The sequence below is a fragment of the Podarcis erhardii genome (genome assembly GCF_964252035.2).
Source record: "Podarcis erhardii genome assembly, chromosome: 1".
Lineage (NCBI taxonomy): Eukaryota > Metazoa > Chordata > Lepidosauria > Squamata > Lacertidae > Podarcis > Podarcis erhardii.
The window spans coordinates 24,706,169-24,722,796 of NC_138497.1; the positions used below are offsets into that span (position 1 = coordinate 24,706,169).

At 42.7% G+C, this 16,628-nt stretch overlaps 1 protein-coding gene and 1 long non-coding RNA gene across 14 annotated transcripts in view; one reads left to right on the forward strand and one right to left on the reverse strand.

Moving 5' to 3' along the window:
- Positions 1-1,980: 1,980 nt before the first annotated feature.
- LOC309345659 lies at positions 1,981-4,466 on the reverse strand. Its single transcript, XR_014158339.1, has 2 exons — positions 3,405-4,466; positions 1,981-2,139 (listed from the first exon to the last, which is right to left on the reverse strand). It is a non-coding gene; the product is annotated as an uncharacterized lncRNA (long non-coding RNA).
- EML5 (EMAP like 5) overlaps positions 2,130-16,628 on the forward strand; it is an 86,760-nt gene continuing 72,261 nt past the window's right edge. For 9 of the 13 annotated variants that reach the window (XR_014155482.1, XR_014155483.1, XR_014155484.1 and 6 more), the window contains exon 1: positions 2,130-3,430. Coding sequence is in view for 10 of the 13 variants with exons in the window: in XM_081857748.1 (XP_081713874.1) it covers positions 3,234-3,430 (197 nt within the window). In the remaining 3 variants the exon portion in view is untranslated. The remainder of the gene's footprint in view (positions 3,431-16,628) is intronic. The other 4 variants (XM_081857750.1, XM_081857751.1, XM_081857743.1 and 1 more) reach the window with 2 other exon arrangements.

Below are 16,628 nucleotides of genomic sequence, written 5' to 3' on the forward strand. Positions count from 1 at the left end.
GGCTGCCTTTAGGGGTATGACCCACACAAGATGACTTGCCTTATAAAATATATATATTCTTATATGCATTACAATTTTTCTGTATTAATTGGTAATATTAATAGCTATTATTGGTACTCCATTCCAGTGGCACCATAGAGAAGTGGATATGAGACTTCACAGATCAATGTTCAGCTAATAGAGCAGTGCCTCAACACAACACAATATAATCAGAGCCTGTTTCCATGTAAGAATAAAACATCAGCTCTAATATATGCTCCATCACATATGTTGTCTCACTGCACTTCTTTACTCTGGTTTTTGACATCTGAGGTGCATATTTTTAGGATCCACTTTATTTTTGTGGTTGTAAGTTGTTTCAAACTGTTTATAATATTGTGTTTTAATGTAGTAACCTATGCTGGGACCTTAGGCAGAAGGTCAGGTAAATAATCATTATCACCATCATATTCTGATCACTATCATGGATACCAAAATTCTAAACTCTGTTGTAAATCTTCTTCAAATTTAAGAGTTCAGAACTGATTTTATCAACCAATGTAAATTATAACATTCCTATTGACTCTGTCAGGATCTTCAGTTTCATTTCATTCAATTTTAGCCTATTTTTCTCAGTTTAAAGGAATCCAGCAATGTTCTTGAAACAAATATAGCTTTTTATAATGATCTTGGAAAATGCATATGCAAATTGCCAACATAACTCAATTAGGGAAGAGTTTTAAAAGGCAAAATCTTTACCAGCTGCTGCTTGAGAAAATGTGCTCTGCAACATACAACAAGCAAAACTACTAGCGTACACAGTAGCTGTGAGAAGTAAATATACAGTGAATCACTAAATAAGAATCACTCCAAGATAATTTGTGCCAATGTTTTTGATGGAGGCAGAACATAGACAAGTATTCTGTCATGTCACTATGTCACTTCTAAGGAGCAAGCTGACCAATGAGGCTTGCTCTTGGAGTGCTCCTGAATCTATTGTTAAGATTGGAGAGCCAGGTTTTGATGGCATCCGGCAAAATAGTACGGTAAATTGCTAAGTTTTTTGGTGTTGGACTTTGCAACAGTTACATCTCTGTAACTATGAGGTGAGATACAAGATGCTTCTTTGTGGCTATTTGGTAACTAAGCTGGTGCAGAATGTGCTAGTCTGCTTTATGAGAGTGGACCACTGAGAGCAGATAATACTAGCAGCCCAGTTTCCTTTCTAATTGGCTATCAGCATAGACTGATTTCTGGCCTATAAAGCTCTTCATTTTCAGACCCTATACTGCTGCTTCTCCCATCTCCATACTCAAACCAATTGTAATAATATCAACACCAAGTTTTCCAGTGATCCTGCTTATGCTGCCAAAACAGCATTACCCATTACAAGACAGAAGTATCAGCAGACTGAGTTATGCATGTTATGCATAATAATGAGAGACTAGGGAAGGCAGGGGCCAGGTAACTGGGTGGGGAGTAGCTGTGGCAGGAGGACACATGCAAATTGATAAAGGGTAGAAGTAACTAATCCTTGCCTGGAAATGTCATTTCCTGGTTTAGACCGAGAAGCTACTTTTAAACATTGCAAGAGACAGAATTGAGGGTCACCCATATCAATCAATGGAGAAATCCAACATTTTAATGTAGCTTGGAATGTGCTCCAGTACCTCATGCCTCCCCAAAATTGCCAAAAGGGCACCTGAACAGAATCTAAGGCTCCGAGTAGGTACTTTACTCATTTATTTAACTGCAACACACCATCTTTCTGGCCCTTTTAAAATGTTACAAAACGAAGCCAATGGCTACTTGTCAGGCTAACAACCGTTTGTGGATAAATTCAGCACCATGGAGAGTTATACAGAATCACGCCGCGTTCATGAGAATTGCACTGCAATGAATGCTGAAAGGGAAATAGTTGAACGGAATTAATGTTGTTCACTCCAGATCTCTCTCTGTGTGTTTGACCTGTTTGAGTTTCGATGTTTCGATTTTAAAAACAAAACAAAAAATAATGCTTTGGAAAGGTATACTAATGAACGTCGACATGCACTCGGTTTACAGTGCAGCAGGCGAAATGAAGTTTGGGGCATGTTTTCATTTGAATCTGGCTCTGAGGTGAAACGGAGCAGAAGGTTTTCGAACCACACCAGCCGGCAACTGAATTAAACGACAAGAGACGGTTTTATAAGGTCTCGAGTAAGATAACTAAGCAAGGGAAACTATTCGGTCAGGGAAGGAGGGACAGCTGCATTCCTCATGCGGTGAAGGTCGTGTTTGAAGTCTTGAAGGGAAGCTTTTAAATGCTCGATGTTTTATTGTGTTTCTATATTTTTGTGGCAGCAGCGCAGAGTGGCTGGGGCAGCCCAGTCAGATGGGGGCATTTCATTAATAATAATAATAATAATAATAATAATAATAATAATAAAGCGTCGTTTGGTCTCTCTAACTTAACATTTTGACCCATAGCCGCCTCCCCTTTCCCCTCAGGTTAGCCTCCTCCTGGCTGCTTCCCCTCCCCCACGCTGCCTCCCCGCCCTTTTCTCCTCAGGTGGCGCGAGGAAGCCGCGAGGACAAGGACGGCCATTACGCCTTGAAAGTCCACTTTCAAGGGCGGGGGAAGCTGAAAGGGGGGGGGGGTTAAGGGAAAGGGACATCTTCCAGCTCATGGAAAGGGCGCCATGAGGAGAGGACGACGACGGCAAGAAGGGGGACAGACTGCGCAGGCGCAGAGTACAGGGGAAAGTGTGTGGCGGCGGCGGAGGATTGACGTCGCGCGAGGCGGATCTCGAGCCGACGGAGGCAGAAGTCGGAGCGCCGAGCGCCCGGGCTGCTGAGGCGCGGAAGGGGCTCCGGGTCCGTCGCCGGGCTCGGGCTGGAGTTTTCAGCCGCTGCGAGGGGGTGACCTCGAGGCCCAGCAGGTGGATGGTAGTGGAGGAGCCGAGGCCGAGCCGCCGCGCAGCCATGTCTAGCGGGAACGGCGGCGGCGGCGGCGGCGGCGGCGGCGGCAGCAGCAGCGCTGCCAGGCTGAGGCGAGCCCAGCGCGTCCCGCGACGCCTTCTGTGAGGAGGACGGGCGGACTGGCGGCTGTTGGGGAAGGCTCCATGCCGGCGGCCAGGGACTGAGCGAGGGGAAGACACCGATCCCTGGGCTTGAGGGGACCCTTTCTTTCCACCCCCACCTACCCACCCACCCCGCTCCGGGGCTCCGGCAGGAAGGACCCCGACCTCCAGGCGGGAAGGGGAAGGCGGGCCATGGCTGACCGGAGCCCCCCGAACTGCCACCTGAGGCTGGAGTGGGTTTACGGCTACCGGGGCCACCAGTGCCGCAACAACCTTTACTACACGGCCGCCAAGGAGATCGTCTATTTCGTGGCGGGGGTCGGGGTGGTCTACAGCCCCCGGGAGCACCGGCAGAAATTTTACCTGGGGCATCAGGACGACATCATCAGGTAGGGGGGAGGGGACACCACCCAACCCCGCCGGGAAGCCCTTTCCTTCCTTCCTTCTCTCCCCGTCTCCCTCCCTCGTTTCCATTCCCAGGTCTCCTTTAAGCGCCGTCTCTGCAGGAAGACTTGTCAGAGGAGGAGAAGGCGCTCGAGCGACACAGACAAGCGCTGCCTTTCCTCCCGCCTTGCGAAAAACAGCAGCGACAGGCAGGCGCCCTCCTTAGGGCATCAGGGTCCTCGTTTGATCCCAGTCTACAGAAGCGCCGTATTAATCTGGGATTTCCCCCCACCCCCACTCCCCTCCCTGTGCAATATTATCTCTCTTCCCTATTCGAGGAGGGGGTGTGTGTGTGTTTATTATTATTTATTTACTATCCATGGGGCCGGCCAGTTCTTCTTCCGCGTTCACTGCAGTTTCACTCTCTTTTGTGATCTGGCGAATAGTAAATACAGTACCAATCTTCTCTCTAGTTGTCAAGGGCAGTTGTTAATAGGCGGTTATCTCCTTCTGCTCTCGGGAGTAACGGAAAAGTTTGTTAGGCTGATGCCTGAGGATCGATCTTCCTTCTTCCCTTCTCTTTCTTGCTTCCAGAAAACCCCAGAAATCAACATTTTTACCTTATAAATACAGATTGGATTTCCTGTATTCATATCCCAGCCCCCACTCTGTCTTTCTCATAAACACATCTGTTATCGGAGATCTGTACTGTTGCGATTGCTGAGATCAACTAAGGGTGCCCTCTTAACAGCACTAACCTCCTGCCTGTTTCATTCAGCCAAAGGCACATAGAGAGGTGTTCTCAGGCTGCTACTTGCACCCTTCATTATGAAACTACCTCTCCTTGGGAGTTTGCAATAGTCCAAGCATAAAATCTTTCTGGAGCATTGTAAGGTCTTCAAGTATCTTTTCTGAGCGGCTTATGTGGGTGAGGAGTAGTGTGTACTCCGTCCCTTAAAACACAGGCTTGAATTCTGACATGTATACATTATTTCCATTTCCGTAAAGTACGCTGTGTAAATTCAGTTTATATTTGTCCAGTTTGCCAAAAGCAAAAACAAAACCTAGTACTGCAGTACAATATACCCACATCTCACCTCTAGGTAGGTAGCTGATTTTCTTGATTTTCTCTTATTTATTAAAGTCAATAAATTCATAAATATTTACTGTTGGTAAATTACATAACTGTGACCCACTTCTGCAGCTTTAAATATTTCTTTATTTGTGTTCGGCTGTTAGAAATCACAGTTTTACACATTTAGTATTGGTGCTCATAGTTGGTAGAATTGCCAAACAATTATTAGAAGCATCAATTTTGAAATCTGTTTAGTCTTATGGGTGACAATAAATGAGACTGAATCTAAATTTTGAAGCAGTTTTGCTTTGGTTTGCTTATGCATTTTATTTATTTTAGACTGGTGACAATGGAATTTCCCACAGTAATTTGTTATTTTTTCTTGATATTGTATATTATATACACAACATATGGCAGTTGTGGATCCCTACTACAAAAAAGGCATTGCTTCCTGTTGAATTCTGAACTTCTGTTGGTCTCTTATTTTTTACTTGAATGTTAAATTTCTGAACAGTTCTTAAACACTGGGTTGGTATTTTAATCATGGAAGAGTGTGCTGACTTGGCATTCATTACTGAGACTTGGTTGGGGGAGATAGGTGTGCCAGATCGTTCATGGCTGTGCCCCACTGAGGACTCAATGCAGCACCAAGCTAGCTTAGAGAGCCAGGAAGGTGGAGTTACCAGAGTTCATTCTCCCTTACCAGGATACCTCTCTACCTTGGCGTGGGTCTAGAGCAGGCATAGGCAAACTCAGCCCTCCAGATGTTTTGGGACTCCCATCATCCTAAGTTAACAGGACCAGTCATCAGGGATGATGGGAATTGTAGTCTCAAAACATCTGGAGGGCTGAGTTTGCCTATGCCTGGTCTAGAGGGTCTGTATCATACACTGAGTCTTAGATTAGGGATGTTGTTGTTGTATTGTGTTGCCCAATAGCCTCCCTGACAAAGCTGGCTGAGGTGGTCTCAAGCATGGTGTTAGAGGAATCTCAAACCATAATACTGGGTGACTTTAACACCCATGCCAAGGCTGCCATTGGACCAGCACAGAGTTGCATGGCCTCCATGGCAACCATGGGTCTGTTTTAGGTTGTTATAATCTTCCCATGTACAGAGGAAGATTACCCTTGGTCATTACTCCAGGTGGTGACAGGTGTGATGAGTCAGAAATTGGGGGTAGCATTTCTGTGACTCCTTTATTATGGTTAGACAACTTTCTGATGAAGTTTGGACTCAAGGCAGCTATCCCGCTCTGCAGTGATGGGACCAGTTATGATGGCCTGCCTCCAGAGACTTATGGATCCTGATGGATTCCTGAATACTTGTGGGGACTTGGGGAGAGGCTCTTGTTACATTGTTGAGTGGTGAGATGCAGAGGGCTACTGACACATTAGCTCCTGAGCATTCTGTGCAGTGCTGCAGGTACTGATATTCTAGGACACTATGAGTGATGAAACAGGCTGGATGATGGCTAGAGTGCCAGTGGTTTAGATCTCACTCTGAAGCTGACTGAGCACTGATTAGAGAGCATAATTGCACCTACTTTGTAATTTAGATACTACAGTTATGGTTCCAGTTCCAGCAGAGGTGTCAAATGCTTTGTCTTTTTCAATTTATGGGATCAATTTCAGTTTATGATGACATCAACGGAGTGCTAGCAAGAATGTGCTCAACTTTGTGCCCTCCTGACCCCTAGTAAAATCAAGCTGGGGAATTGATTAGGTGGATCCAGAGTGTGGTGAACACATCTTCACATGGGTAGGAGGGCTGCAACTTTAAAGGAGGGAGTGGTGCAGCAACTACTGAAAAAGCCAGCCCTGAACCTGGTTGTCTCCTTTCTGGTGACTGAGAAGATTGTGCAGGATCAAGTTTAAATTTATTTTAAACTTATAAAGAATTTTTTTATGTTTGTGAATTGCTCTTTGCACTGTAAGAAAATGCTAGCTATGCTGGTGGAGTGAAAACTAAATTATTTAAACAAGGAGGCATTATTAGTATTCGTTTCATATATGAAGTACCACCCTATATCATGCCTACTGTGTAAAGTCTAGAAGGCATTGTGGGCTCTTTTCTTTCTTTGTCTTTCTGCATGGGCTTGAAAAGTTGTAGCTTGCATTTGTCTGAAATGTCATGCTCTAGAAACAATACATGTTGGAAATGAGGCTTAGTAAAAGTATTGGCTTATGGGCTGTGTCTTCATATACAATAATAGGCTACAATATCTGTAATATGTGTGATTCTATGCACAGTTATGTAGAAATCACCGGAGCTTACTCCTGAGAGAAGATGGATAGAATTACATTGTAATAACACTGATAGTCATAGGGCTGAAGGGCACAAACCTGTAGATACTTTTTGCGTAACTGACTTGTTTGAAACTCTGAACCTACACTTAAAATCTCAAATTTGCTGCAATCTTTTTTAAAAATTTAAAAGGATGATATCTATTGTCAGGTACAATGTTTTGTAGTTGAGATAATATATTTTAGCTACCATTCCTTTGATGGCGAGAGCTACAAAAAAGGCACTGGTAAGCATTTAGGTGGGAAGGGTCAAGGAAGAGTTTATTTATCATGACTTTCAACCTGAGGAACTTGCAGTGTGCAGCAGAGCACTCAGATAAGGACAAGGTTCAGGCTGTTCCCCTGGCAGAAGAACCATCAGAACTACCACAACTCATATGATGAGTCCCCTGCAGTACTTTTATCATCCCCAGCCTCACAAAATCAAAGTCTGCAAAATAGGACAAATGTCATTTAACCACATTGCCAACCAATTGCACTTCAGATCTTATTAGCCTTTAGAAGACTTCAGGTGGCTAGCTCCACAAAAACAACATCTTCCTATATATGCCTTAGTAGCAGGACACTTCAGCCAGCAGGGCCCCTGTGGAGCTCTCTAAGGTCTTGCTTGTGACTGCTTTGGCCTGACTTGATTTGCCTCCAGCAGCCACTGTGTGCTTCCCTTGCTAGCCTTTCTACTTCTCTTTCAACTTCCCATACCCACTTTAAGAGGACCAACTCACACTTTGAGGATGATCTAGAGCAGGGATGGCTAATCTGTGGCCCTCCTGTAGTTGTTTGACTCTACCTCCCATTAGCCCCAGCTAATATGGCCAATGGTCAGGGATTATGGGAGTTACTGTCCAGCAACATCTGGAGGGCCATTAATTAACCACCGCCTGATCTAGATCCACAGCAAATTCATTTCCAAAGTACATAGTTTCTAGGCTTGGTTCCTCCATTCCAAACTGGAGCAAACTTCACTTGCTTTTTGTAAAAAAGATTAGAAACACTGACCCCAGACCTTCAAAGCACTATTGTGATATAAGGACTAGTCCAATGGCATGATCTGTTAGTCTTTAACACTTTAAATGTCAGATGTATAGTGCACGTTTAACCACCCCACAATAGACATAAGTGTATAATCCTTTATTTTCTTCCATAAAAGTGTGTGACTACCAATGCATAAGGAAAAAAGTGAAGCACTGAAATTGAAGGAAGTAGAAATCTTGATTTGTTGGAGCATTATGTCATGCTGCTATGCTAAAGGTTTTATGTTTAAGTTATAAGGAACTGGAGGAGTACACTGTTATTTATTTTTCTTTCCCTCCAAAGAGCAGCATAAGAAGCTGGTAGATGGAGGTAGGTACTATCCACCTTAATTTCATCCTCTTGTTGACACATCATGCATGCCCTAGTACATGTTTTTATGTTGGCCAGTGGAGTGCAGTTGACAATTACTGTTATTGGCCATGTTTATAAATAAGACATGGATTGTTTAGCTCAAATGTAGTTTGTTTGTACATGTGAGCCTGTTCTGGCAAGTTAATGATAATTAACCCAACAAATCTCTGTATGAAGCCATGATTTGAAGTTGGCTTATGAATGGTAACCATGGTTTATTGTTACATCTGAACCTGCAGTCTTGGGTTAATCATGGTTAGTTCTAGTGTTCGACCAAAACTGCTCATCCAACTACAGATTCATGAGGCAAGAGTTGCTAGAAAACAAAACTGTGCCCAATGCTAAGTGACTCTTGCTGATGCTTTTCCAGTCCTTGCACTCCTTTCTCACTCATCCTGGTAACAGGCTCCTTTCACTGCTCACCTCCTCCCTGGCAAATTCTTGGACTCCATTTTGTATGCTTACCTTTACCAAGAGAAAATTTAGAGAGGAACTGACTATTTTGTTAGCATTGGTTTAGGTCTACTTGTTGAAGGCACAGCCCTACACTTTGCTGGTTACCCTAATTGTTACACAAATGAGGACACAAATGGCACTAAGGAGATTGTTCTGTTGCAGTAGGTGAAGAAGTCCTTGTGTGGGCTTCAGCTAGTGGGATCACTTTAATAAATCTGTCCCAAGGGAATTAAAATAAATACTTCACATGGAGGAAACAGCAAAATAAGGGGCTTCTATTTAGGATTCTAGTCCTGTAGCCACTTACATGGGACTAAGTCAGTGGGGATTACTTCTAAGCAGACATGCATAAATCTGCAGCAGAAGACAGGTCCCCGCCCCGAGGAACTTTTCATCTAAAATTCAACACAGAGAAAAGAGCAAAGGAAAGGCATTCCTTTGACTAAGCTGATGGACTACCACCCATGGTTGGGCCAGATAGCCCAGAAGGTTGAAGGAAGGCAGACAGAGAAAAATAGAAGCAATACAGTTAACAAGATGGAGGGGTTGGTTTGGCCAGTACGCTTGCGTTCTCTCTCATGGAGCAGGCTACAACCTGCTCCATCAAGCTGGACGTCATGATCATTGTAACTTTCACAATATGTCTGCCAGTGGCTTCATGTACAAATTTAACAGGATCCAATGACAAGATTGCACTTTGTGTGACTCTTTGGGGAAGGAAATAGTGAGGAATTACAGAGGGCTGCTGTCCAGGATCTCTTTACCATAACAATGTCACATTTGGAATACTGTGTATAGTTATATTTATTCAGTTGCATCTCTAAGAAATACCATAGAACTTGAAAATTTGCAAGTAATGAGAAACACCAAGTATATAAAGCTATTTCTTCTGATGGCTGTGCAAGAATGTTGAGACAACTTGCTACTTAAAACCCATCAATGAAGAAGACAGACAAATCCAACTTCTGTAATCTCTTCACTCCTGCTGAAAACCTCGTCTTGTGTAAATTGTCCACTACACCTCAGATAATGAAAGGAAAAGAAGCAGGGCCTCTGAATATTCTCTGAGTTGAATGAGTAGGTTCATCACTAGTTCATTCTGCATAGTAACTAAGGCTGCAGTCCTCCACGGTTAGTCACAGTAAGCCCCATTGAATTCCATGGGACTTTCTTCTGAGTGGCATACATAGAGTAGTAGTATAGGATTGCACTATACACTTTGGTACTCGTGCTCATTTTAGACATTGAAGAAAACATGACCAAGCTTATAATTTATACAAAAGCAGTAGCTACTGCTCAGAGTGGCCATCTTTAATACTTAAAGATTATAGTAATAGACCAGAACAAGAACCATGTGATAAAAGAAACAAGTATTTTTAAATCTCAGCCACACTAATTAAAATTTGCCCTTCTTGATTAAAATTGAGTTACACTTATTAATCTACTAATCAAGCTGATTAACAATGGAATCCTATATACTTTTCCCTGAAGTAAGCACCATTTAACTCAGTGGGACTTACTTCTGAGTATACTCTGCTTAGGGCTGCAGTGTCAGTCCTATTGGATGCACTACAACTTCTGTATAAATGCAGGCTAGCACTACATAGCTTGGAGCACTATTTTTTTCTGGGGGACACCTAAATTAATTTTAAAATAAAACACAATCTCCCCCCCCCCTTATATCTTTGTGTGCATTTTATTTCTGTTAAAAATGCTGTGAACCTTCATCGGTATTAATTGATTGGAAATGTGTTACCTTCTGCATGAAATGGGCAATTATATGGTAGATATAAATGAATGGCTAAGAAAAACCTGAGTATAATGTACTGAAATTCATTAATTTGTTTTAGGTGTTTTATGAAACAGTGGCATGAACAACCTGTGAAAAAATGGGGGAATCTTCCTCATATATTTTTACTATGTGTCTTTACACAATAGAATGAGTACTAGTTAATATATTGAAAGGGCATGCACTGGAACCTGACAATTGAGTTTTAACAAGAAATTCAAATATATCAGAGAGATTGTAATTTCTTACTTATATTATATAAAAAAGTTAAAGAAAACCTTGTAGGGAATTTCATTAGAATTTCATTATTAGACTTTAATTTGGATATATTCCTTTTATTACAACAGTATTCATACAGGATGAATAGATTAATTTTACAGTGCAGTTATCTGACAACAAAATAAATGTCCTCCTGACTTTTAGAACTATGTCAATCCTTGTTCTCAGTTTATAATCCCTCAGCAAGAACAAGCAAGGTGAATTATGCTTTATCTTTCATCAACACAAGGTTTCAGACAGTATCTGGATGATTTATGAAGATTTACTAAGATTAGTCTGTGAATTTTTAAGCTTGATTTCTTTTTAGGACTCCAGAATAGGAGAATTTGAAAACCAGAGTTTGAAATTGTACACTTTTATATGAAATTCAGCCATATTATTGGATCATTTATCTGGTGTTAAAATGGTCCTGAAAATAAGTTTTATTGTGGCAATCTAACCTCCAGAACCTTGCCTGCCTGGATATTCCTAAAGGCCTGTTCATGTACTACTTTGTTCCTGGTGAATCTGCCTGGCATGTTAAAACATATCACATTGGTAAATGGACATCAGAAGGACAATATATAGCGCATTTTCAAGCCAAAAGCACTGCTATGCTTTCCTGCTTGGTTCCACAGTGTGCCAACATATTCATGGCTTTTCTAGAACAATGCTTCCTCTGCTCCTATCCACAAAGGTATCTCATCTATCTAAGATTGATGACATTATCTAGGCCACAGGTAGGAAGGTCTTGAAAAAGTCCCCTGGGACTTCCAATAATATTCAACCCAGCAGCACTCTGAGCTTAGAATCATAGAATCATAGAATCATAGAGTTGGAAGAGACCACAAGGGCCATCGAGTCCAACCCCCTGCCAAGCAGGAAACACCATCAGAGCACTCCTGACATATGGTTGTCAAGCCTCTGCTTAAAGACCTCCAAAGAAGGAGACTCCACCACACTCCTTGGCAGCAAATTCCACTGTCGAACAGCTCTTACTGTCAGGAAGTTCTTCCTAATGTTTAGGTGGAATCTTTTTTCTTGTAGTTTGGAACCATTGCTCCGTGTCCGCTTCTCTGGAGCAGCAGAAAACAACCTTTTCCCCTCCTCTATGTGACATCCTTTTATATATTTGACCATGGCTATCATATCACCCCTTAACCTCCTCTTCTCCAGGCTAAACATGCCCAGCTCCCTTAGCCGTTCTTCATAAGGCATCGTTTCCAGGCCTTTGACCATTTTGGTTGCCCTCCTCTGGACACGTTCCAGTTTGTCCGTGTCCTTCTTGAACTGTGGTGCCCAGAACTGGACACAGTACTCCAGGTGAGATCTGACCAGAGCAGAATACAGTGGCACTATTACTTCCCTTGATCTAGATGCAATACTCCTATTGATGCAGCCCAGAATTGCATTGGCTTTTTTAGCTGCCGCGTCACACTGTTGGCTCATGTCAAGTTTGTGGTCAACCAAGACTCCTAGATCCTTTTCACATGTACTGCTCTCAAGCCAGGTGTCACCCATCTTGTATTTGTGCCTCTCATTTTTTTTGCCCAAGTGCAATACTTTACATTTCTCCCTATTAAAATTCATCTTGTTTGTTTTGGCCCAGTTCTCTAATCTGTCAAGGTCGTTTTGAAGTGTGATCCTGTCCTCTGGGGTGTTAGCCACCCCTCCCAGTTTGGTGTCATCTGCAAATTTGATCAGGATGCCCTTGAGTCCATCATCCAAGTCGTTGATAAAGATGTTGAATAAGACCGGGCCCAAGACAGAACCCTGTGGCACCCCACTAGTCACTCTTCTCCAGGATGAAGAGGAACCATTGATGAGCACCCTTTGGGTTCGGTCAGTCAGCCAGTTACAAATCCACTGAGTGGTAGCATAGTCAAGACCGCATTTTACCAGCTTCTTTACAAGAATATCATGGGGCACCTTGTCAAATGCCTTGCTGAAATCAAGGTAGGCTACATCCACTGCGTTCCCTTCATCTACCAGGCTTGTAATTCTGTCAAAAAACGAGATCAGGTTAGTCTGACATAACTTATTTTTCAGAAATCCATGCTGACTATTGGTGATCACAGCATTCCTTTCTAGGAATGGACCAGTCCATGCAGCAGATTCACATTCTGCATACTATTGTGCAACCACACAATGGTTATTGGGAACTAGGGATAGAGGAGAAACTAATTCAGTTTGCATTTAAAAGTGAGCCTACCTAATTTGTACTTTCTGAAACAACACAAGAACCGAAACATGACCTCAATCAAAATTCACACTGAATTTTGCAATGTTGTTCTCCAGCCAGGTAATATGAGTGAAAACAATGTACAAAAATGCATTATATTACAGGAATTTGTTTTTTGGGGAAAAGTATATTAGGAAGAGGTAAGGTAAGGGTAAAGGACCCCTGGATGGTTGAGTCCAGTCAAACTTGACGATGGGATGCAGCATTCATCTCACTTCAGCCTGAGAGAGCTGGCGTTTGTCTGCAGAATTTCATACAAACATATTGTGTTAAGAGAAATTTGCACTAAATTGCTTGTAGTTATTATTATATTTATTTATATCCCGCCTTTCCCCTTCAATTTAAGATTTGAAAAATTAGAAATTGAGCGGAACTAAAATGGACAGATTCACCCATCCCTACCGTGTGTAACACATTAAAAAATAACTATCTTGCGACTAGGCAAGCAGCTCACAGAGCCTTTCCTTCATTCTTACATGTCCACAAGCAGAGCTAGAACAACGAGTGGGATTAGACCACACCTAGAGCCAGCTCACCAATAACTAAGGGTGAGACAGCTGCCTTAAGCGGTACCTGAAAGAAGTGACCCTGAGGAGGAAGAGGAAGCTGCTGCCGTGCTGCTGCTTTACATGGCAGGGTTGCCATAACTGTGTAAAGCCGCGGCAGCAAGGCAGTGGCTTCTCTTTCTCTTCCTTCTCCTCCAGATGCTACACCTCTCTGGGTGGCTTCACAGCCTATTATGAGAGCCTATTTGCTGAATGCCTAGATAGCAGCAAGCCTATAGGGCACTCTACTGCCCCTCTGCTGCTGCCACTTTACACAGCGACTACAGCGACTATGCCGTGTGAAGCAGCAGAAGTGGGGCAGCATCTTCCTCTTCCACCTTGTCACCACCTTCTTCTCCCTTGGCCATGCATTCCCTCAAGATGGGTCCACCCATTTAATCCTCAAAACAATTTTGTGAAGTAGGCCAGGGGCGTAGCGTGGGTTGTCAGCACCCGGGGAAAGGCAAGTAATTTGCGCCCCCTAACCCATGGATTTTAGTAGGGGCAGAGAGCTGCGAGTGCGAGCGCGTGCCCCCCCAGATGTTGCACCCGGTGCGGCCGGCCCCCCCTGCACCCCCCACGCTATGCCACTGAAGTAGGCTTAGGCAGAGAGAAAAAGCTTCATGGCTGAGTGGGAATTTGAATTCTGGCTTCCCGGGCCCAAATCCATCACGCTAACTACTACACCATACTGGCTCTTCAGTGGTCTGTCATCCTTGACCATTGGTCATGCTGGCTGGGGGGGGGTGAGTGCTTGGTGCTGTACAACCATGTGAATGTTTTTTGTTCTGTGTTATAATTGCTACCAAGTGCTCAGTGCTGTAGAAATTCAAAAATATTACTATCATCATCATTGCTAGTGAGTGCTTGGTGCTGTATGAACATGCAAAATGTGCTAGTAGCGTAGCATAGCAGGGAGGGCGGATCTGTGGTTCGCCTCAGGTGGCAAACTGTATTGGGCTTGCCTTGACCACACCAGACGAGTATCAGAGGAAAATGGGCCCCTCAAAGGCGCATTTGATATACCACAAGTATCCACCAAATAAACTGAACATGTTGATTGACAGGCCCAGACTGGTACCCAGGAACTATCTACTGCAACAGGGGTTTTTAACCTGTGGTCCATGGACCTCTAGGGTCATAAAATTTATACACCATTTGATTATAGAAAACCTCAAAGTGGTTTACAAAAAAGGTAAATCTATAAAATAAGGGAAAATTTGCAATACAAGAAGTTAAAATACCAAAGCAGTTTAAAATTCACACTAGCTTTTATGAGCATCTGGATAGGCTTGACTAAACAAATTACAGGACCTAATAACATCATACACTGGCTTATCTTCCAGTGCAATATATGCCCTCATCTGAAAGCAGTACCATTCTGCTTTCTACATAGAACAAAGTGGTCAATCTTTATGCTAAAAACACCAGTTCAAACCAAAGTTCAAAGAGGATAGAAGTGAAAAGAGCTGTGAAGAAGAAAATGCAGGAAATTAGTAAAAAAAATGTTTGAGAGGCACAGGGGAAGAGGAAACTATCCAGTAGATAGCAGCTGGATTTCTGATGGGCAGTTTCCTAAGGCATGGGGGAGCCTTTAGAAGAAAAAGGGAGAGGAAATTTAGAGGGATTGTGTGTGTTTTATCTGCTGAATTTCCTCTTTTTCTTTTGCAACCTTTAAGGCTAGGCTTGCCCATTGCCCTGAACTCCCACAGGCATTCCTCTATGCCTGGTCTCAATTCTATATAATTTTAGACAATTGGTTAAAATGCACCTGTTTTGGCAGGTTTTTGTAGAAGAGACCTGATTAGATAAATTGATTGTCACTGCTGTTATTAATAAATTGTTATGTGTTACTATAATTGATGGTGGTGTTTTCATGCGGTTTACTTTTTGTTTTTATCTTGTCTGATTTTGTTGTAAGCCACCTTGTAAAGGGAGGGGAATGAATGAATGAAAAAGAAAGAAAGAAAGAAAGAAAGAAAGATCTTAAGTTTTAGATGAGGAAAATCTAGTGGAAATATTTTTTGTCCTCATTTGACAATGGAAAATATAATTTTGGACTGCACTAATCTACAAGATTCACCTAATAATATACAGTACCTTTACATTTTTGAGAGATCAGCGGGATGTAATGTCATGTGACTAATTTAGAACTGCTGCCATAAACACTAAAGCAATTATGTCAAGAAATTAGGATGTATAAACTGTGTTCTGCTGCTGTTATCTGAAGATGAGAAATTCCAACACTCATTCCTATAAAAAATATAAATGTAAATAGTTGTTCATCTATTTTATTTGGCTTAGGTAACATCAATGTATAGCGGTACCTCGGGTTACATACGCTTCAGGTTACAGACTCCGCTAACCCAGAAATAGTACCTCAGGTTAAGAACTTTGCTTCAGGATGAGAACAGAAATCGTGCTCCGGCAGCGCGGCAGCAGCAGGAGGCCCCATTAACTGAAGTGGTACTTCGGGTTAAGAACATTTCCAGGTTAAGTACAGCCCTCCGGAACGAATTAAGTACTTAACCCAAGGTACCACTGTATAGTTTGCTGTGTACAGCATGGTAAGATCCTGCAGATGTAATAAAATGACTGATTGAGAGTTGCTGTTCTTTCTATTTAATGACACTATTAACTTTCCTTGGTAATCAGTTTTAGCACAACAAATGGATAGCCATTTCTCATTTGTGGAGTGCAGTTCCAAATTTCTTCCCTTGAGTATGATTTTTGTTGTGGGGATATTTTTTTCTACCAGAGAATAGTCTGTTACTGGATTTTATTGTTTTTATTTGCTGTAAGCTTCCCTAAGTGAAGCAAATTCATTGGAAGGTAGGAGTGTAATAATAATAAAGTGCTGCTGTCACTTCATGTGTTTCCCTCTCCTGTTTTCCTAATAATAATGTGTAGTTTAACACAACATGCTATGGGTGGGATTCCACTTGCACAATGCCGCTTAGCCACCCCCCTGCACCCCTGAAATTGGCTCTGGGGAGGTCAGGAGAGCCCACAGAACAGGTGGGGGGATCGGGGATTGTTCCATCTGGCAAGCTGAAGAGTATGATGTTGAATTACACCCTATATGCTTCTGTACCTTGAATATCAACAGCTCGTGATGTGAGGTGGGCATGGTGAAACACACAGCAAAATG